Here is a 23,811-nt window from a genome sequence, read left to right as displayed (position 1 = left end):
TCTTGATATATCATTAAAATGTTGACACTCATCGGCTTCGATATCACTCGCTGAGATTATAATGGAATTTTTCCAGTACATCCTCCTGGAGAAGCCCTGCAATCGACATGCCTATATGGACTTAGTTCTACATGAACAGCCCCGCATATTCAAGAGAAAGGACTATAAAATGCAATTGTGGACTAGACGGCGAAGAAAGTTTCGTCCACAGAGAGTTACTATGACATGAATGCATACAAGCCACTTAAATGTTCTGAGTCCTTGGTCGTCGTCTGTTCTAATGTTCAGTAATATCTAGCATCAGCAATTATTCTCGGTTCTGTCTGGTTATAAATCTTCGACTTTCAATTTGTAATAAGATGAATTAAGGAGCTTCAAAGAAGAAAGGAATACATTGAACGGAAGCAACTGCGAAGATGTTGAAGCTATGATAGAGCTTTTTGAGGCTTCACATCTGGCTTCGGAAGGCGAAAACATTTTGGATGAAGTGAAAGCCTTCTCAACTGGGATTCTCCCAGAGAGAGTCTCCGGTTTGGACGGTCGGCTCTTGAAACGTGCCGTCCATGCTTTGGAGCTTCCGATGCACTGGAGGGTCCAGTGGTTTGACATCAAATGGCAAATCGACTTGTATGAGCAACAGGAGGACAAGCAAAGTAATCTGCTTGAGCTTGCCAAGCTCAATTTCAACACGGTCCAAGCCACACACCAAAGAGATCTTAGAGATATATACGGGTAATTTCGTCACGCTCAAACTCACTCATGATGTATATGGTCTAAATTCATCCTAGGAAATTGCCTTCTTTGAAGATATCTTTACCGGACATGATGTGATTTTCATAGTTTTTTATTTTGATCAGTTGCCTTGGTAAATTCAGGTGGTGGAAGGATCTGGACTCATCGAACATGTGGACTTCACGAGGGATCGGTTGGTCGAAAGTTTCTTGTGCGCCCTTGGACTATCTCACGAACCACGGTTCAGCTCTCTCCGAAAATCTCTCACCAAGGTCATCATCTTGATAATGGTGATCGACGATGTCTACGACCTTCTTGGTTCGTTGGAGGAGCTAGAATGCTTCACCGGTGCCATTACCAGGTTGGCCACCATGCCTCCCAATCTCTACCTTTCGTGTCTTATCAGTTAATTTCCTCTAATTGGAAAGTCCGATGCTTCTAGATGGGACTCGGAGCAGATTCAACAGCTTCCTGAATACATGAAGGTCTGTTTCCGAGCGCTTCGCGATGTTACATACGACATCGCTTATGATATTGGCAAGGACGAAGATTGGCATCGAGTGCTACAACGTCTCACGAAAGCCGTAAGCAGAAAACTGTTGGATAACTGCATATCCAGGCATATGTCACCCTAACTAATTTACGTTCTTACATAATTGATCATCCCCGTTTAAATCTTCTTTTTACCTTATTTTTCACAGTGGGCAGATTTTTGCAAAGCGTTACTTACTGAAGCAAAGTGGGACAATGTCGGCCACATACCATATTTGGAAGGGTACTTGAGCAATGCTTGGACATCATCTTCTGGACCACTAATCTTGTCTCATGCTTATTATCTTGTGGGACATATGCAATTGGAGGATGTAGCAGATTTGCTAGAGAGAAACAAAGATGTGATTTACAATGTGTCCATGATATTTCGACTCTGCAACGACCTGGCAACGTCTACGGTAATTATCGAACTTCTATGCAAATATTAATTTGACATGATGGGCGAATTCTTAGCTTGCGGAAAAATCTTGTGCTTACACGACATATGGAGAAATTGATGCGCGATTTTGTGGGACCACTGCCAACTATTCTAAAAGTTTAGCTATTAGATAAATGCCTCCTTTTACAGGTAGGCTAGACTTTGGCCTAAGCGTAAAGTGTTGGAAATATGCAATTGGAGAGGTAAATAGGGGCCTGAAAGATTTGAGCTCAGGACCTCTTGCTCTGATACCATGTGAAATTTTGTGAGTCCACTATTAACTGTTCTAAAAGTTTAAACTGTTAGATGAAGGCATTGTTTATTATTTAAATATTGTAACAATTGAATCAAGTAGATCGAATCTTATTAACAAGTTAAATTGATTTATCTATTTGGTTAGGCTGAAAGAGACAGAGGAGATGCTCCATCCTCAGTGGTGTGTTACATGCGAGAAGCAAACGTATCAGAGGAAGTCGCTCGGAAGCACATCAAGGTATTGATAAACCAAGCATGGAAAAGCATTAATGCTCATTGCTTCGGCAATGCCGAGATGCCGCTTCTCCAACCCTTCATCGATGTCACCGTGAACGTGGCTTGTGTTGCCCATATGGTTTACCAATTCGGAGATGGGATCGGCATCCAAGATGGCGACATTCGGCAGCAAATTCTATCAACCGTGATCCAGCCTCTCCCTCTCGACTGAGTTATTAGCGCAAGAGTAATCACATAGCAAGTGTGTAAGCTATAGTAGCTGCTGCTGTTCAAAAGATTGAGAACTGTATGCAAAGTGTCTCCTAGGCTGAGCAATTTATTCAGTTGGGTTTGCAATGGTCAAATCCCTGCAAAATGTCCATAATTCAATATTGTGCGTTGCAAAAGGTAACCAAGTGCCTACTCGATCTGATGCACCTGCTTCGCACTCTCAAAAATGAATAATCAAGGTGGTAATAATTTGACGATTCCTTTGGAAAACTTTCAAATAAGGGTAAGAAATGGATCCATTTTCTTAAAAGAGAGTCGAAAGTAAACATTCTTTCATATAAGGGCCAGAAATGGCCAACTTAATCTTATTTGGATCCTACCTCATATGCTAGACAAATCTTATTCATAGCCAGGGACATTTTCGTTCAAGAACATTTTTTTCTTTAATTTTCTTCTTCTTTTTTCTTTCTCTCTTTCTTTTTGCTTTCTTTTCTTTTTTCGTTCTTTTTTTCTTTTTTCTTCCTCACGCCTCCTCGTTCGCTCTACAGTACCTCCATCGTATGCACCATCATCAGCCTCTCTCTCTCTCTCTCTCTCTCTCTCTCTCTCTCTCTGTGCCATCTCCTCTTATGACTAGGATCAGCTTTTCTTCGGGGCAAACCATTACAACACAACCAAGCTCGTTGAAAATTCTAAGTTTTCACTCCTTGAAAAAGCTTTGTAGATGATTCCATGAAGCTCAACAGGTGAGCTTACAAAAATATGATTCCTTTATCCCGAGATTCATCGCAAGTTCCGATTTGATTTGAGCGTCTTCCTTCGAGGCGCACTATGTGCCCCAAAGAAGTTTGATTAAATGCCCAAATGAGTCCATTTTGTAATAACAAAGATATTCGCTCTGATGCTTCGGAATCAGCAATTGAATGTCCTGTCCTGAGAATATTTGCTAGAGCAAGAAGTTAGATAGCCAATGTTACATTTACGCGATATAAAAAATTCAAAGACAAAGTATTAGAAAGCAATCATGTCAAGTGCCCCGGAGGCCACAAAAGCTCAGCCACTGGTGCAAGCTACGATATTGAACCAGACGGTTATTTGAACTGGTAGTGATTTTCAGCAAATGTTAAATTCTGTTCTCAGCAAATGGACAATGTTGTCGCTAATGTAATATTCAGCAGCAACCGACTATGAGATTTGTACTAGACATTGATTTTTTCCCTATGAGACAATGAATTGCACAGAACAAGAGAGGCAATGAACTGCATATAATCAACTCAAATGCAATCGAGTCCTAAAACTTTCAAAAAGTGCAATTAAGTCCTAAAATTTGTCATGCAAATGTAATCGAGTCATAAAACTTTCAAAAGTACAATCAACTGAAGGACTTGATTGGATCAATTTGAAAAGTTTTAGGATTTAATTGCATTTTTTGAAAGTTTTAGGACTCAATTGCATTTCGTGATAAGTTTTGGGACTTAATTACACTTTTTGAAAGTTTTAAAACTTCTAATATACTTATCCCTTAAATATTTGAGAAAAAGCGCCCTTTGTCTCTGTCGCATTAACTTTAATAAATGAAGAATTAATGAAAGCTCACAGAACTCTTTACAGTGGATAGCCTACATCCTTTCTGTTACATTAACTATACTGAATGAAGAATTGTGCGAATTCAATCTTTCGAAGCACCTCCTTGTAGTAATAATGAATGAAGAATTGGCCTTTGCAATGCCGGTGGCTCCTTGTACTAATCCCTAGTCTAAAGACACGCGCCCAGACTCTTGCCATTCTCATCAACACAGCTCGACTTCTCCTTGATTGATGCTCCATCCTCAGATTGATCATGAACCAACTTCACATCATTGTTAATACAAAATAGACACATTCGAGCATTTCACCAAACATCTTTAGGGTGCGTAGTGTGCCTCGAAGGAAGAGGCTTAAATCAAACCGAAATTTGCGATGGATCTCAGGATAAAGGAATCATATTTTTGTAAGCTCACCTGTTTTGCTTCGTGGAATCATCTACAAACTATTTCCAGGAATGAAACTTAGAATCTTCAACGAGCTCGGTTGTGCTGTAATGCCCTGCTCCGAAGAAAGGCTGGTCCTAGTCATATGAGAAGGAGGCTTGAGGAAGATGAAGAAAGGAAAAGAAAAAAAGGAAGCAAGAAAAGAAAGCAAAAAGAAAGAGAGAGAGAGAAAGAAAAAGAAAATTAAACAAAAAATGTTCTTGGACGAAAATGCCCCTGATTGTGAATCAAATTTGGCTGGGATGTGAGCTGGAATTCTTATTTGGAACTAAGTTGACCACTTCATGCCCTTATTTGAGATAATGTTAATTTTGGGCCTTCTTTTATGAAAACAGTCCAAATTCAAGCCCTTATTTAAAATTTTCTCCCATTTCAACCCAACACGATATCCTTTCTACACAATGTCTCATGAATCTTGGGCTATCAAGAAAGTAGTGATTTTATTATTCCAGTAATCATTGTTATTTCCATCGAAAGTAGCAACAATTAGTAAGTATGAGGTAAAGTTGGCCATAATTTTGGTGTCGGATCTCTAGATGGGTAATTTTAGTAGCAAGTGGATAGGCAAATGTCCAATAATAGCCGAACGAGGCTCTAACATGACTGTTAGTTTGATATAGAATGAGAAAAGATTAAAGCATTGGTAGTAGAAGTATAGTGGGTGGCTGATTTAAGAGCAAAGAAGGACCACTAGAAATTCGATAAAATTTCGTAGGACAAGGGCTTGTGTACACGTGATGCTGCTTTCTTTCATACACGCAATCCAACAACTTTGCCTATTTATAGGCTCAATCCACCAACTAATAGATGCAATTTATCTCTGCATTTGCCAAAGATTTTTATGTTGACACCTAAATTTTGATTAATCATCTAGAGACTTATTACATAGAAAATCAGGGATCGACAAAAATAATTTTAATTAATTACTGTCTTTAGGAACATTCATCATATAGTTCAGTTCATTAATTGCATTTTAATTGGACAGGCGGTGGACCTAAATTAGTTGTGTGGGCTGGACTTGCACTAAAGGAAATTTTGGCCAAGCCATGGGGGGCACTGTGGCTGAAATTAACATAGAATAGAAACAAGGTTTTGAGCTTTAATAAAATTGGGTTTAGCCCGTTAATGTTAAAGGCTTTAAGTTTAATCAAAATAAGCACTTGAGAGATCAAACTTGTCCTCAAAAAATGAGAAGCAAAATTCGGCCAAGCCTATGCACACGAGGGCTAGCCGAATTTCACTGAGAGGAGGGCCTTAATTGGCCTAAGTCGAGTTTAATACAACCAATGTCTAATCAGAAAAAAGGCCTTGAGATTAAAACTCATTATCCTTGAAAAGCCGAAGTTCAAGCTCGTAAGAGACCTAGCTTAACACTATATAATGTCATTAGGTCTTCACAAATTACAGGTCGGTAATTCAAAATTAGAAATCACAAAAACACAATACAAAGGAGAGCAAACGAGTGGGAGCGATAAGTCTCAGCCAAGTCCTCAAGGTCGAGACTCCCCGTTGTTGAAACTTCTTGGCCGAGATTCTCTGATGCCGGCGCTGTTTCCACTTGCCGACGACAAGCTGCAGCTGACCGAGAAGCCATTGAGCGCCACGCCAATGCTTCTCTCTGCACCACCGTCGCCGTCGCCCTGCGCCGTGACGAAGTTGCTGCAACAAGCTGCCAACGATCAGCCGAGGAGCCCTGCTATCTACCCTTTGTTGCTGCCTTGCTGCCTTTCCCTGTTGATCCGACGAGGGGACCTGCTGCTGTTCAGCCGTGACGACAACCACCTCAACGCCTGCTTGCCCTGCCGCAGCGAAGCTGCTCCGTGACCACCCGCTACAACGATCCCTGCTGCTCGTTGCTTAGCTGTTCCATTGATTTTCCTTGTTTTGCAGGTTGATTCGTGCACCGGTAACCCACGACCAGATCCATCACCAATCCCAGCCACCTGTGCCAGCTGCGGTCCTCCTGTGAGGCCACACCACCGCGAAGCTATTGCAGCCAAGCCTTGGTTGCTCCCACAGCCACCGAGACATCCACCGAGCCGGCCTGCACCACTAGCCTCACCACCGTGAGTCGCCCCTGCTAGCCGAGCACCTCGCACACCGAGGCTTCACCGACCCGAGTACCACTACAGGTCACTGTCGTCGAGCTGCCATATGTCGGTTCAATTTGGAAACGGAATATTAGAATTAGGTAAGAAAATATTATCCGATTTGATTATTATATATTATTTCCTAATTTGAATGATTGTGATCTAACTTGCATATCTAGAGATTTTTTAGGATCATCCAAAGTAGGAAATTTTCCTAATTCGACAATGTGCATATGGTCGATAGTCCGATCTCTAGTTCGAGATACGATTTTTGACCGCACGGAAAATTGGCCAATCCAATCCTCAAGCTATAGGATATGATTGTCGATTTTATTTGTGTAACATCCTCAATTTCAGTCCCTGGGAAATGGCTATGATTTAAGTTTAGTGGTTTTCCAATCGGAGCCAATTTTACTCTTATTCTGGAAAATCCAGATTCGGTTCCCCTGTACCCCTTTCGTTTTGTTATTTTTGTGGAGACTTTTGTGATCCAAATTTCCAAACACTTCCTCTTAAAAGTTTCTCCAAACATCTTGAAGTTTTACATATTTTAATTTCAAAATTTTTGGACTTGATATGAGTGGTACGATAGCCTAATTTTGGACCGTGTAAAACTGCTCAGAATGGGTATTTCTGTGATGTTCACACTTTCTCGATTTTCTACAAACTTTTTTGGGCCGAATTTGAACAAACTTCCTTCACAAAAGTTGTTGAGAACTTCTTTCTTTATAACATATATAAATTTGGGAATTTTTGGAGATAATTTGAACTCTGGAAAGAGCTTACTTTTAAAAGCAAAGATTCTGTTCCAGCAAACTGTTTTTAGTCTGTTTTTGAGCTACTGAAAGTTGTAGTTACAAAAAGATTCGGATTTCATGTTCTTCATGAAAAATGTTTTTCAAGGCCTTGCTTATCACATATTCAAATTTTATAATTTTTGGAGTCCATGTACTATATTTTCAAGTCCAATTTGTTGAACAGTGCAAAACTACTCGGTTTTGCCAGATTTCAAAGATTCATCAATTTCTATATGAAAACATTAGAATTTCGATTTGATGTCTTATGAAAACAAAATCTACACATTCTAAGCTTTTAAATGAGAGATGTGTGGCCTCAATTAAAAGCTTGCATAAGAAGCTTCGTGATGGTCAAGAATTTGGTGAGCAAGTTGGTCAAAACTTGGGGAGCAAGAACTTGGTGAACAAGTTGAAGAGGGGCCTATAAATAGAGGCACCCCTCCTCTTTTCCTCGCACCACACGCCACTTCCTCTTCCTCTCTCATCTCTCATTCTCATGCCTCTCTCTCTCACCCTCATTCTCACGCCGATCACCTCTCTTTCTCTCCCGTTCGCCACCGCCGACCGCCGTTTTCCCGTCCGACCCCCGTAAAGGTTTTTTTATGCTTATAGTTGAGTAAATTCCCTAACAATTGGATAGGGCGGTGTGTTACGTGGTTGGAACGCGGCATGTAAATGGATTCTCTAATCTCGGGATAGGAAGTTATGATGCATTGTTGTATTGAGTTCTCGCCCGAGCCTTTGTTGAGACTTGCGTGTTGTTGTTTGTCTCGATATTGCACGCTTTTCTTGTTACCATGCTTGATGTTCTCATCCATGCTTGTTGATATATAAGAGGATAGGACGTGGTGTTACGAGTTTGGCTCGAGTGGTGACCGTGTCTGTGATGCTCGATGTTTGCATAAATGCTTCTTATTTTGCTTCATAATTGTAAGTCAAGGCACGTACGAGTCACGAAATGGAGTATCGTATGGTCTTGTACTCATGTTATGGCGTCAAGGGACGAGTTCGGCTTGGTGCGTGTTTACATTGGGATGTGTAGATCTAGGCCAAGTCCGGCTCCGAGCCGTTGCTCGGCATGGCGGACCGAACCATGTGCCCTCGACCGCGACCCGCATGTTAGTCGAATGTTCTAGAGATCATGATTACACAAGCACGGCCCGCCTTTGGGCTTGATTGCATGGACCAATGAAATCAAGATAATAAACCGGCTTGTGTGACCCATGCTGTGTGATCACTAAATAAAAGAAAAAAACCGTCGTCACATAGCATTGGCGGTGATACCTCGGTAAACTAGTGCCGGGATGCCTTAGTTGAGCCAGGATGCTTGGGTTGAGTTCGGATGCCTCGGTAAACTAGTGTCGGGATGCCCTAGTTGAGCTAGGATGCCTTAGTTGAGTTCGGATGCCTCAGGTAAGCTAGCCCCAGGATGCCTCGATTGAGCCGGGATGCCTTGGTTGAGCCAAGATGCCTAGCATGAAGCTGGATGCCTCGGTTGAGTCAGGATGCTCTGGTTGAGCCAGGATGACGACAAATGAATCTTATATGTGTGCCGGTATGTGTGTTTATTAATAAGCCAAATTTATGTAACCGGATGAAGGTGAGTTTCCATGTGAACATAGCAAGGCAAGGTCAAAGTCGTTGCTATTGATTTGCCATCGACATAAGATAGAGAAAATATTTGTATGCGTTAGTACAACAGCGAGGCATCATCCTGCACGAGTATTGGTGAATTTACTCATTAAGTCTCCCTGACTCATCCCCGTTGTTTTCCTTTTCAAGTCCGTAAGATGGAGGATGACATAGAGGAGCTAAGATTAACCTCGACCTTCACTTGTGATATGATTTGTGCTTGGACGGCCCATGGAAAAAGGGCTTGTAAAATATGTTTAAGTAAAATGGTAATAATGTGTCTTGCATGTTATGCTTTTCTTGATTTCCAGCTGTTATTATGTTTGGAAATTGTTTATACACGTTTTCGCATGTGTTTAATAATCAGATGAAAGAAACAGGACGGCGACAAGCCTATAATATCAAATTAATAACTCTGAGGTAAGATAAGGACGTTACAATTTGTCACCAAATTAGAAGTTGATTGGATGATATCGGATATTCAATGCTTATCTTTTTTTGATTTGGTGATTATCTCTTGCCATGAATGCTTATCTTTGTTTGATTTGTTCCCTTATTTGATAAAAAAACAAAAAAAATTAGATAAGTTTAGGATATATTCTAGAATAGATATTAGATAAGATCTCACAATTAATAATGATAAGTTTTAGATAGCTTTCTCTAGATAGATTGCATGCTGTTATAATTTTCATTTAGTTAAGATAGGTTTCCATAAATATAGGATTTGACTTAGTCTATTTCCTAGTTTGAATTAAATAAAATCTTAATCTAGATAATTTATTTTCATTAATTATCAATTGCGAATTTTAATAAAAATCATAAAACATATATCTTCTAAATGCAATATAGATTAGGTTGTATTATGTTTGCATCACTATTTGTTGTGTTATCAATGCCATGTCATCTTGCCATGTCATCTTGCTACTTCATGCCACGTCACATGCCATGTCACATGCCACGTCATCAATGCCTGCCATGTCACACGTCATGTCATCGCTTGCATGTCATTTAGTGATTGCATGTTTAGGGACATTTAATGCGTGTCATATTACAATGGTTTCATGTTGATTTTTGCCCGTCATTAGAGTTAGGTCATGTAGTTAAATATTGCCCGTCATGTTAGATTAGTAGCATGTACTGCACATAGATTAATTTTATTTCTAGAATAATAGAAAACCCTAAAAATTAATCATAATTTGTGATGTTTGATTTTCACTTTCCTTCTTGTAATTTATTTATTCGTCTTGATTATCGAGTGTTAATTTCATTGATTTGCGCACCCGTATGATCATAACTCACATGCTAGTGGCTAGGTTTAAAATTAATCCAAGTTGCCTTCCACAATATTTTTTAAAATAAAAGAGTAAAAGTACTGAAATTGCATTAGAGTAATTTGGCGTAATTAAGTCCCCGAATTAGTTTAATCTCTGATTCGTATAAGTAAAACATGCTCTCACACTTTACTTGGGTTTCTAATGGACCCACCAAAAAATTGATTAGTGGCGACTCCAAAATAAAAATGATTTGCCTGTTAAATATTGAACCTAAGTTGCGAATTCATACGAGCTTGGGAGAGTCCAAGCTAGGCATAAGCTTAGTATTCCATTAGCTAAATCCTAGGTGGTCCACTTTGTTTGGGGAGGTCGTGACAATCTACAACCTATTAAACTAGAGACCTATAGATAGTAATCCTAGAGGAGTCTATGCTTTTCTAGAAAAAAATGATTACATGCCCAACTTGATTAAGATCATAGAGTGTAGTATTCTACCAACAAATATCCGTAATCTCTTAAATATGACTTTTTGGATAGACGAATGTGGCTTGCATTTTGTTAGTTGCGAATTGGTATGAATTTGGGGGAGCCCGAGCTAAGCATAAATTTAGTAATCCATTAGCCAAACCCTAGGTGGTCCACTCCGTTCGGGGAGGTCGTGACAAACTACAACCTATTAAACTAGAGACTTGTAGATAGTAATCCTAGAGGAGTCAATGCTTTTCTAGAAAAAAATTGATCAAAACAACAACATGCCCAACTTGATTTTAAGATCATAGAGTGTTGTATTCTACCAGTAAATATCCGTAATCTCTTAAATCGACTTTTTGGATAGACAAATGTGGCTTGCGTTTTGCTAGTTGCAAATTGATATGAGCTTCGGAGAGCCCGAGCTAGGCATAAACTTAGTAATACATTACCCAAACCCTAGGTGGTCCACTCCGTTCAGGGAGGTCGTGACAAACTACAACCTATTAAACTAGAGACTTGTCGATGGTAATCCTAGAGGAGTCTATGCTTTTCTAGAAAAAAAATGATCAAAACAACAACATGCCCAACTTGATTTTAAGATCATAGAGTGTTGTATTCTACCAACAAATATCTGTAATATCTAGAGAAGTGGATTGCGCACCCGCTTTATTCCTAGTTAATCTCTTAAATCTGATGTTTTTGGTTAGACGAATGTGGCTTGCGTTTTGCTAGTCAGGCATTTATAGATTCATCTAGTTTTGTTTGGACTAAGGCATAAGAAACATGGGCAGATATTTGCCAGTTTGACCCATAACCATAAGCAGCCCACGTGAAGCATGGGCAGTGCCTATACGACTCATAACCTTATCTGTCCCACGGGAAGCAAGCACATTGCTATCTTATGTTGTGCTGTGTTCTCACGCGATTCGTGATTACTGTGTGTGGTTGGAGATGAGACTGACCGAGTATGAGGTTGACGTGTGGGGCTTCTTGTGCTCAACAACACTCGCAACTCGAACTCGCCTATATAAATTGAAGCATTGTGCTCAACAACACTCACACTCATTCCATCACTAAACTCGTACAAATTCGTTATCTCACCAATCTTCTCAACTTCCACTCATTCGTCATGGAGTACAAAACAGAACAAGTCCAGTTCCAACCATGCCAAGCGGATTCGCCACAAGTCGGGGACAAGTTGCATCAAAGAAGATCTGCCAATTATAGGCCTAGCCTTTGGAAATACGATTTCCTCCGGTCGCTTAACAACAACAACGACCTCGTAAGATTCTATTTGTACCTTCCGCGCTCATAAGTTCCATCGAATTTGGTCGTTAATTATCGAAATTGTTCTTTTTTGGTTGTACTCCTTAATTTAAGTATTGCACATGAGACACACGTTGATGTTTTTTTTTTTTTAATTCGAGCAAGGTAGTATTTTGCTAAATTGATTGGTAATATCACATGCATGATATTAATATGTGTGGTTATCCTATATATCAGCCATCATCTAGACTTGATTTATAGCTAGCATGTAATGTAAAATACCAATTCATCTAGCTAACATGTAATATAAAAAATCAATCATGTTATTAGAAACACAACGAGTCCACATTCTTTCGGTTGTTTCTTCTTAAAATATGATTAATCCCATTAGATTGAGTCTAGATAAAACTTAATTACTTCGCAATCAAGACTTCGCAATATATTTTACCATAAATTCGTAAAGGATAAATTAGTATAATCACAACATCTTGGTATTGCTCCATAAATTATTTGAGGCCTTTTTGAGGTAGATTTCAATCTAACGAATTTGACTCGATTCCACAGAAAGAAGGAATTAAAGAACGGGTGGAACAGCTTGCGGATGAAGTAAAGCCAATGTTATCAGAAGCAGGCGATTCACTCCCCAAGTTAGAGTTGATTGACAGCATGAGAAAATTGGGGCTGTCCAACCTTTTTGTCACTGAAATTCTTCAAACCATTGTATCCACCAACAACGGCGTTTTCAACGTGGAAGATCGGCTCTATGCCAGTGCACTTCGGTTTAGACTCCTCAGACAGCATGGCCATGTCGTTTCACATGGTAAGTTCAAAAGATGGATGTGTGATTTCCTTCGTCTGAGATGTTACTATTGAATGACAGCACAAATCAATTAATCAATGCAAAATGCTAAAGATACTAAAGATTACTCTACAAAAGTTGGTTCCTTCCATAGCAGTCTTAACATCTCTAGAATTACTTTTAATCAATTAATGGAGAGTTGCATACATTTAAGTGGACTTGATCTCGCTAGATCGAAAGCTCAAGAGCCTTCTGAGTTCTGAGCATATCAATTGCTCCAGTTTTTTGTACCCACAAACTTGACGTGGATTTCCAATTCAGGAAATTCTTTCTTGACTTCAATTTCATTTGTTGAGATTCCAACAGAATTTTCAGTACATCCGAATGGAGAAGTTCTGCAATCGAAATCCCTAAACGAAAGTGTAATTGTGGACTAGACAGTGAAGAAGGTTTCGTCCACAGAGATACTATCAAATTGAATGCATACAATCCACTCAAAGTTCATATGTCATTATTCACTGTTTTCCAATAATATCTTCTTAGACGTCTGTCGTCGTACATTCTAATATTTAGTAACATTAAGTATAATTAGTAGTATCAGCAATTATTGTCAGTTCGTGCCGTCGTAAATATTCCACTTTCATTTTGTAATCAGATGAATTAAGGAGCTTCCAGGAAGGAAGGAACACTTTGAACGGAAGCAGCTGCGAAGATGTTGAAGATATGATAGAGCTTCTTGATGCTTCACATCTGGTTTTGGTAGGGGAAAACATTTTGGATGAAGCGAAAGCCTTCTCAACTGGGATTCTCCAAGAGAGAGTCTCCGGTTTGGACGGTCGGCTCTTGAAACTTGTTGTCCATGTGACATCCCGAATTTCGGCCCATTTTTGGGATTTATAAAACGCGTAAATGGTCAGTGTGCTTATAGTAAAATCTCGCCCGGGAACTGATCACTCCCGGTTATCATTTTAAATTAGAGATTTCGCTAGAATCGCACTCGATCAAATTTGGCCGTTATTTGGATCCCGAATTTGGCAGTCGATTTCCGGGAGTTTCGGGACAAATAAATTGGACGGTGTCAATATTATGGTAACCAATGTTGAGATTGTCGGGAATGATGGAAAAAGGGAGTTTTTGGCCCACGTGCGAATTTGGGTAGTAGGCATAAGTTATAATTTGAATCTAATTAATTTGGCTGTCCCTTTTTATGTGCGAGGCTTATTTTGGACCAGTAGACCATTTTCGATTTTTAATTTGGACCATCAGATTACAAATAATATTTGAATGTTCAAATATTTTCTTTTATTTCCTCACTCTCTCTCCCTCCCTCTGACCCCGCGCACGTCTTCCCCCCTCTCTGCAGACGTCCCCTCAACACCCACCCCCACCTACTCTCTCTCTCTCTCTTCTTTTCTTTTCTTTCTTTCTTTTTCCTTTCTTCCTCTGTTCTTCTTCTTCTTCTTCCTCCTTCTTCGCCCGCGACTGGTTCTGCTCCGTTCTGCCCAGTCGCCGTCCGCCGCTCGGCCGCCCTCCGCCTCCGCCCGACGCTGCTCCGCCAGTCGCCGCCGCCAGCAAGCCCGACCACCGTCGCGTTGACCACCAGCCGCCGCCCCGACCGTTCCCTTTCTCTCCCTCACGCGCGCGTGACAGCAAGCCGTCGCCGCTGCCCTCCGCCTCAGCCTGGCCGCCGCGTGCCGCGCCGTCGCCGGCCAGCTCGACCGTGCGTCGCGCCGACCGTGGGCCGCCGTCCCCCTCTCCTCAGCCGGCAGCCCTTCCACCCACAGCCATCACTCCCCCTCTCTTTCTCTTGTTTGGCCGTGGGGAGCACCTCACCGGAGGAGCCGCCGCCGCCGCCGGTGCCGTCGCCGGGAACCACCACCCCACGCCTCACCAGCCTCACCAGTCCGTCCTCTCTCTCTCCCGACCGCCGCGACCAGCCACCCCTTCGCCTAGGCTCGCGCCGTTCGCCGGAACCGCTGCTGCCGTTACTGTTCCAGCGAGGCGTCGCCGCTGTCCAGCCGCCATTGCCACGTGTTCGGCTCGGTTTGAAGCTTTGGACACCCGGTGAGTTTGACCCTAAACCCTAATTAGGATTATTTGCATTTCTAGACAAGTTTAGGGGTTAAATTAGGGTAATTTAGGGGTTATTGTGCGAAGGATGGTAGGGGTTGATGTCACGGCTAATTTGGTGAATTATAGTGACCGTTTGATGAGGTTTCGCGGCTATGTAAGTGCCGAGAGATGGCTGGTCAGGTTTGGAATGGAATAGCCCAAGTTTGGGGAAGTTCGGGTCTAGAATGTGGATTCTAGTGCGCGCCTTAATTGGCATTATGGTGGTTGATTAAAATGGTATCTTGAGGAGTCTAATGGGACATTTTGAGGTTATTAAATGGCCCGGCACGATCGATTTAGTGGCTGTCCATATCGGGTTTGAATCGGACAAGGCGCGATCAATTTGGGGGTTAGTTTGTGTAGGCCGTTAAGGGCGGATGTTGTGGCGTATTTGGTGGCTTAGCGTAATGTTCTAATCGAGGTTTAGTGGTCTGTGGTGTGCTGAATAGCGGCTAAGCTTAGGAGCCTTGACTTGGGCGAAATTGTGGATTCGACGGATGTGATTTGTAGGCTGGGTAGTAGTTGTTTTTCGTAGCAAATTGGGGAGCCTAATGTGATGAATTGAAAGTGAATTGAGCGCCTAAGGCGGACCGTTCATGGCTGGTTTAGTATCAGGAGGATTCGGGCCATAATTGTTTATTCGAGATTTTAGGGTGAACGGCTTAGGGAACGATGATCACCCGAGAGGATGCTAAATTAAACGTGACTTGAATGCGATTGTATGATGCCACGTCGCATATCTAGCGGGACTAAGAATGGAATAGCTTGGCGGGCCTTGGGCTTATTGAATTGAATTGGAGTAAGTGTGGGGAATAAGTGCCGGTTTATTTGGGGCAAAAATGGAGTAGATTGAACATGCCGTTAATGCCTTGAAATTGTCAAATTTGTGAATAATTGTGTCTGGCATCTTGGCCTGGGAAATTGACTTTGGATTCTTGGGCATATGAATCGCATATCATGCCTTGCCATTAGCCGAAATTGAGTGCATTGGTATACATGACGGGCCAGTTTATAAAACTGTTGACCTTCGGGTCGGAATAAAACCGTAGCCTTCGGGTCGAGCCTTCGGGTCGAGATAAACTGTGGCCTTCGGGTCGAGATAAAACCGTGGCCTTCGGGGTCGGGCCTTCGGGTCGGAATAAACGGTGGCCTTCGGGTCGGGCCTTCGGGTCGAGATAAACTGTGGCCTTCGGGTCGGGCCTTCGGGTCGAGATAAAACCGTGGCCTTCGGGTCGGGCCTTCGGGTCGGAATAAACGGTGGCCTTCGGGTCGGGCCTTTGGGTCGAGATAAACGGTGGCCTTCGGGTCGGGCCTTCGGGTCGAGATAAAACCGTGGCCTTCGGGTCGGGCCTTCGGGTCGGAATAAACGGTGGCCTTCGGGTCGAGATAAACTGTGGCCTTCGGGTCGGGCCTTCGGGTCGGGACAAACTGTGACCTTCGGGTCGTGGCCTTCGGGTCGGCTTAACTGTTGTTGGCCTCAGGGTCGTGGCCTTCGGGTCGATTTACTCGCATATGCTTTATAATGATATTAAAAGTCTAACCTGCATGGCGGAGTAGTGAATTGGGCTATGGGCCCGGGTGAACTTATATTGATTGTTATACTGGTTCAGTAATTTATGTGTTTTATTTACCCTCTGGAGGTGCACGTTAGCCTAGTTTAGGTTTAGGGAATTACTTACTGAGATTATTCTCATTGTTGTTTAAACCACATTTTCAGACCCCAGCCTTGAGGATGGCAGGCGTACCGAAGTGTTTTGGGAGGAGCCCCGGCTAGTTGTAGTGGCCTTGAACTGTTTTGATTTTTGAGCATGGGCTGTAGTTGAATATTGTGTCCGGTGCCCAGTATCAACGCAAGTGTAATTGTTCATGTTGTTTGCTGAGTGGCTATCCTTGGTTAGGTGTATTTTAATGTACGGGTGGTTTTAATTACTTCCGCATGTGCTTTAAATCTCTGTGTTGGGTGTTGGGTCGGCGACGCGTCCTGGGACGTCGCACTTGTAATGGACCTTGGAGGGATGTTCGCACGTCGTAGGATTCGGGGCGTGACAGTCCACGCTTTGGAGCTTTCAATGCACTGGAGGGTCCAGTGGTTCGACATCAAATGGCAAATCGACATGCATGAGCAACAGGAGGACAAGCAAAGTAATCTGCTTGAGCTTGCCAAGCTCAATTTCAACACGGTCCAAGCCACACACCAAAGAGATCTTAGAGAGATATCCAGGTAATTTCCTCACGCTCAAACTCACTCATGATATATATGGTCTAAATTCATCCTAGGAAATTGCCTTCTTTGAAGATATCTTTACCGGACATGATATGATTTTCATAGCTTTTGATTTTAATTAGTTGATTTGGTAAATTCAGGTGGTGGAAGGATCTGGGACTTATCGAACATGTGGACTTCACGAGGGATCGGTTGGTCGAAAGTTTCTTGTGCGCCCTTGGACTATCTCAGGAACCCCGGTTCAGCTCTCTCTGAAAATCTCTCACCAAGGTCATCATCTTGATACTGGTGATCAACGATGTCTACGACCTTTATGGTTCATTGGAGGAGCTAGAATGCTTCACCGGTGCCATTACCAGGTTGGCCACCATGCCTCCCAATCTCTACCTTTCGTGTTTGTTCAGTTTATTTTCTCTAATTGGAAAGTCCGATGCTTCTAGATGGGACTCAGAGCAGATTCAACAGCTTCCCGATTGCATGAAGGTCTGTTTCCAAGCGCTTCACGATGTTACATACGAGATCGCTTATGATATTGGCAAGGACGAAGATTGGCATCGAGTGCTACCACATCCCATGAAAGCTGTAAGAAAAAAACTGTTGGATAACTGTATATCCAACAGTTAGACATAAAACAGTTAGGGTGACAAATGCATGGATATACAGTTATCCAACAGTTTTTTGCTTACAGCTTTCGTGAGATGTGGTGGAACTCGATGCCAATCTTCATCCTTGCCAATATCATAGGTGATCTTGTATGTAACATCGTGAAGCGCTTGGAAACAGACCTTCATGAAATCGGGAAGCTGTTGAATCTGCTCTGAGTCCCATCTAGACGCATCGGACTTTCCAATTAGAGAAAATAAACTGAACAAACATGAAAGGTAGAGATTGGGAGGCATGGTGGTCAACCTGGTAATGGCACCGGTAATAAGCATGAGACAAGATCAGTGGTCTTGAGCAATGCATGGACATCATCTTCAGGACCACTGATCTTGTCTCATGCTTATTACTTCGTGGGACATACGAAATTGGACGATGTAGCAGATTTGCTACAGAGAAATAAGGATCTGATTTACAATGTGTCCATGATAATTCGACTTTGCAATGACCTAGGAACATCGACGGTAAGTATCAAACTTCTGTGCAAATGTTATAAACCAATTGAATTTGACATGATGGACAAATTCTTATCTTGCGGAAAAATCTTGTGCTTACACGACTTACGGATTAACTAAATTAAGGAGATTGAAACTGATTAATGAGTTAAACTGATTTATTTGTTTGATTAGGCTGAAAGAGACAGAGGAGATGCTCCATCCTCGGTGGTATGTTACATGCGAGAAGCAAACGTATCAGAGGACGTCGCTCGGAAGCACATCAGGGTATTGATAAACCAAGCATGGAAAAGCATTAATGCTCATTGCTTCGGCAATGCCGAGACGCCATTTCTCCGACCCTTCATCAATGTCACTGTGAATGCTGCTCGTGTTGCACATATGCTTTACCAGTTCGGAGATGGGTTCGGCGTCCAGGATGGTGACATTCGGCGGCAAGTTCTATCTATTGTGATCAATCCTCTCGCTCTCGGCTGAGATATTAGCGCAAGTGTAATCACATAGTAGGTGTGTAAGCTAGACTAGCTGCTGCAGGTCCAAAGATTGAGGGCTATAGGCAAATTGTATCCTAGGCTAAGCAAAAATTGCGTTTGTGTTTTGCCCGGAATATCAGCCAAATACCTAAAAAAAAAGGGTTAATACCACGAAAAACCCCAAACTGGTACACCCGTGACAATTTTATCCAAAACTAATTTTTTGACCATAAAAAACCCCAAACTAGTATACTTGTGACAAATTTACCCTAAATTAATTTTTTAACCATCAAAACCCCGAACTGATACATTTATGACAAATATACCCTCCATTAGTTTCCATTAAATTGAATTAATACCACAAAATATCATAAACTGCTATGCCTGTGACAAACGGAGGGTAAAACATAAAATTGGTACATCCGTCAATTGCCGTGTGTCATTTAACAAAGCAATTTGATAGTAAAATTTAACGGAAATAAACTGAGGGTAAATTTGTCATAGATATATCAGTTTGAGATTTTTTGTGGTTCAAAAATTAGTTTGGGGTAAAATTGTCACAGACGTACTAGTTTAGGGTTTTTCGCGGTATTAACCCACCAAAAAAAAAGCAGCCTCAGAGTCAAATGCCAGTGCATTCACCGGCGGCATTAGGAACGGCAAAAAGGGTAAACTGTGTCAAACTATTTGACCTTCAACCCGTAAAGCACTCCTTGGTCTGAAACTTTGATTCTGGGTTGTTGACTTGAAAGTTTGTCATCGGGGCTCAGTCGCTGGAAGATGCTTTATCAACTCACTAGATTTGGATTTGATGTTGTATTGACATATTGGCGCAGTCAAAACTATAGAGTCAAGCTGCGATTGATTTACAGAGTCAAGTTTGATTGAAGTAAATATATATCAAAATCAACCTCCGTGAAGCTGGAATTGATTTGAAAGAATCCAACATATTCAACTTAAAATCAGATGATAGACCATGACCATGTTGATTTGACTGAACTTAGGTCATATCTGTAATTTCCTCTTTCTCAGAAATGAAAATTTATGAATGTGTTTTGGGGGCTTTGTCCCCAACTTATGGCTTCTAGGACGAAATCAAAATCCAGAACACAAAATCCTAAAGTGGTGCCAGTTCGCTTCATGTTTATGATGCATGTCTCTTATTTGGAATTTAAGTCTGATATCTAAAGTCGACACTATCGCAAACACATGATACTGTAAATACTCGTAATAGTTTTAACTGTCGCAAACCATTGTAACGGTTTGATAAACATGTTTTTTTTTAGTGGATGAGACCAGAAACCACCTCAGATAAGAGAGATCATACATTCATAATTTCCTATAGATAAAATGCGCGGGCACACACACAACGTAACCTTGCTTCTTGTTCCCTCCATTGTCTATTTATATGTTATGACCCACAATTGTCAGAAAGGTATTTTGACCAAGCATTAAAATCAGATTCTCTGGCCTCTTTCTCAGTTCCCACTGACCGTCCCATATCGAGTACTTAGTCCAACTCTTCACTTAATTCCCTCGTGGGAAAGATCCCAAAAGTTCTAGCTTTTTCATATGCAGAACTTTTTTCATGAAGCGGTAAAGTTGTCTCTACAGAGGTTTTTAATTTACAGTCTTCTTCTCCAGCAATGGAAATGTGCTGCATTCTTGAAGTAGATGTCAATGGCCTTGAGACTTTCCTGGTGGACAAGGTAATTACTTGCTCTGCTTTCTCTCTCAATTTTCAGTTAATCACCTTTCTGTTTTTATGACATGCTTCAGTTCAAATTCTTGTGATGGTGCTTCTTGTTATAGTTTTTCCTATTGGTTATTGGTTTTGGCTTTCTCGAACTGTGAAATCACTCAGCCGATGAAATGGGCTTCTGCTTAATCGATGAATTCCTGTTTCTTGAAAAAAAGAACGTCTCCTAAATTGAGAAGTGTAACACCCCGGGTCTACACTGTGTAATATTGTCCGCTTTGGGCCCACTGACCCTCACGGCTTTGAAACGCGTTACACAGGATAGGCCACCCAGGCCTTATAAGCAACCCCAGGACTCCTCCCTAAGCGATGTGGGACAGAGAGATGCCCCCTTGCCATCCTAGAAGCCTGCCAGGAGCCGCTCCTTGTCCAGGTCCTTGAACCCCGGCGACCACTCCCCGCCCTCGTCGGACCGGGTTACCACTTGTAAGGACCCGGGGTCTACACTGTGTAATATTGTCCGCTTTGGGCCCACTGACCCTCACGGCTTTGAAACGCGTTACACAGGATAGGCCACCCAGGCCTTATAAGCAACCCCAGGACTCCTCCCTAAGCGATGTGGGACAGAGAGATTTTTAATGTAACGACCCGGTCCGACGAGGGCGATGGGAGAATGTAACGACCCGGTCCGACGAGGGCGGGGAGTGGTCGCCGGGGCCAGGAGGGCCTGGACAAGGAGCGGCTCCCGGAGCTTCTAGGATGGCAAGGGGGCATGTCTCTTGTCCCACATCGCTAGGGGAGTCCTGGGCTAGTTTATAAGGCTTGGGTTCTCTATTCGTGTAACGCGTTTCAAAGCCGTGAGGGCCAATGGGCCCAAAGCGGACAATATTACACAAATGCAGACTCCGTCCTTACAAATGGTATCGTAGCCGACTCCCAACCGCGTGTGGGGCCACAACGAGGACGCCGTGCTCGAAGGAGGGGAGAATGTAACGACCCGGTCCGACGAGGGCGATGGGAGAATGTAACGACCCGGTCCGACGAGGGCGGGGAGTGGTCGCCGGGGCCAAAGGGCCTGGACAAGGAGCGGCTCCTGGCAGGCTTCTAGGATGGCAAGGGGGGCATGTCTCTTGTCCCACATCGCTTAGGGGGGAGTCCTGGGCTAGTTTATAAGGCTTGGGTTCTCTATTCTGTGTAACGCGTTTTAAAGCCGTGAGGGTCAATGGGCCCAAAGCGGACAATATTACACAGTGTAGACCCCGGGTCCTTACAAGAAGCCTGTCATACTTTTTGAAGTTTTTCAGGTAATCCCTGTAATGGTTTTGAAGATTAAAACAATCCTGAATTGACTTTAGCAATTTTTTTTCCTTTCCTTTCCCCGTTTGTTAACCCTCTCTCTGTTTTCTGTTTCTTGTGCAGAATATTATGGCGTCGTTTTCAAGTAGGCTTAACAGATTGTTTGGTCAAAAATCAGGAGTAGTAAATGGGAAGCTGAAAGTGATCTTTCATGATTTTCCAGGAGACTCGGAGGGTTTTGAGCTCATGTCAAGATTCTGCTACAACAACGGCAAAGTCGAGATAAACTCTCACAATGTTGTCCTGTTGAACCGCGTGGCGCGTTTCATGGAAATGTACTGCGACAAAGCACCGAGCAGTCAAAATTTGGAGGAACGAACGGAGAATTCCCTCAAAGGGATCACCTACTGGTCTTGGTCTGAACTGCTGGCATCTTTGAAACAATGCCAAGATTTATTACCAGCAAAAGATTCGTCTTTTTTAGTTCGGAAAATTGTGGACTGCATAACAGAAAGGTTAGCTTTGCCTTCTGTTGCGAGCTCGTGCACGTCTTCATCAGACAGTTCATGTTATCCTTGTTCAAGCATGGATAGTGTCAAAAGCAATGGCTCTCACATGGCATGGTGGTTTGAAGATCTTATGTTCTTGGAAATTGATTGGCTGGACAAAATAGTGAGAGCAATGGTATCAAAAGAACATGACCATTTTGCCATAAGTAGATTCCTCCTCTATTATCAAAAGTTGAAATCCATTGGCGCCACGGTCATCGAGAAACGCAGGATTTTAGAGGGTTCGATCAGTCTGCTATCTTTGGTGGATCAGGACTCGAGCACCATCTCTTGCAAATGCCTCTTCGAGCTACTATGCCTCGGATTGAGGTGGAACATAAGCATTGGTCACAAAGAACACTTGGAGAGCTTGATTGGCTCACAGTTCGACCAAGCCACGGTCGATCATCTGCTTATTCAATCGCCTTGGGGGAAAAAGTACGCTTATGATGTCTATTTGATCATCAGGATTATTAAAGCATTCTTGCACAAAGGCGATCAATTACCCGTGGGTCAGCTCAAGAAGGTTGGCCACTTGATTGATTCCTACATAGGAGAAGTGGCTGCCGATTTACACGTAAAGCCCGTGACGTTCGAAGAGCTGATCTCAATCTTGCCAGAGGCTGCTAGAAACTCTCATGACAACCTATACAGAGCCATAGACATCTATGTTGAGGTACCATACTTGGACAGCAAATTCTCAAAGCTTCACATTGAGTAGAACATCAAACAAAGTTACTTACCGCTGAGTACTTTTAGCTAGTTGACTTAACTTTCATGGCTGAAACATCATTTTCTGATTGGTTTCGAAATTTCTTGCTTGTTCTGACAAATTTTATGTAAATGCTTGAGTATTTCTGGTATAAAATGCTTATTAGGAGAGAATTTGTGTGCAGGTCCATCAACAATTATGTCCACAAGAGAGGCTGAGAATATGTGATGTACTAAATCATGACAAGCTCTCTGCAGGAGCTCTAGGAGACTTAGCTTACAACGCAAATTTTCCACCCAAAATCACTGTTAAAGCTCTGCTTATACTGCAATATAAGCTCAAGAACTTGGTCCCGGGCACACGGGAGAATGTCAGCGATAAGATCAAAAGAAAGCGAAAATCGCACAACATTAGGTGTTAGAGGGAGCTTACAAGTCAGAGCGATCGGATACTGCGAACTCAATGGTCTAGTCAGTGCAATTTAGGATTCTTCATTGCCTATGGTTGTGTTCAGAGTTAGAAACTTTTTCCTTCATTTCTTTGTGATTTTGGTCTAGTCATTCTAGAATAGTAAAGTTTCTCTGTAGCTTCTACCTTTGTTTTCTATAGTTTTGAGATGATTTGTAAAGATATCATATTTTCACTAAATAGTGTAATCGGTATGTATACTTGAAGAATCTCAATCTGTTTTGTGGCGTATTGAATCAAAGTCCATCTCAAATCATCAAAGAACAGAGCGAATCATTTTATCTCTAGTGAAAAAAAAACAAACAACAATTTAGATGCTACAACTTTCAAAGAATGGCCCGAAATTCACATAAAGTCTAACGAATCGGCTGCATGCCTTAACCAAGATCATAAACTCGCCG

The 23,811-nt window shown here is 42.2% G+C and overlaps 1 protein-coding gene across 3 annotated transcripts in view; it reads left to right on the top strand.

Moving 5' to 3' along the window:
- The window catches only part of LOC115677787 ((E,E)-alpha-farnesene synthase-like), a 52,667-nt gene that overhangs the window by 16,211 nt on the left and 12,645 nt on the right, over window positions 1–23,811 (top strand). The window contains exons 1-2 of one of the 3 annotated variants that reach the window (XM_056303852.1): window positions 11,813–11,980; window positions 12,529–12,784. The exons of 1 other annotated variant lie outside the window; for it this stretch is intronic. In XM_056303852.1, coding sequence (XP_056159827.1) covers window positions 11,828–11,980; window positions 12,529–12,784 — 409 coding nt within the window. In that variant the 5' untranslated portion in view covers window positions 11,813–11,827. Of the gene's footprint in view, window positions 1–11,812; window positions 11,981–12,528; window positions 12,785–23,811 lie in introns of those variants that run through there. One more of the 3 variants, XM_056303851.1, reaches the window with a different exon arrangement.

This window comes from Syzygium oleosum, unplaced genomic scaffold (assembly GCF_021117445.2).
Source record: "Syzygium oleosum isolate NSW1041296 unplaced genomic scaffold, Sole_v2.1 Sole_v2.29, whole genome shotgun sequence".
In the NCBI taxonomy this organism is placed as follows: domain Eukaryota; kingdom Viridiplantae; phylum Streptophyta; class Magnoliopsida; order Myrtales; family Myrtaceae; genus Syzygium; species Syzygium oleosum.
The sequence above is the reverse complement of the archived record's forward strand: the minus strand, read 5'-3'. Positions and strand labels throughout refer to the sequence as shown.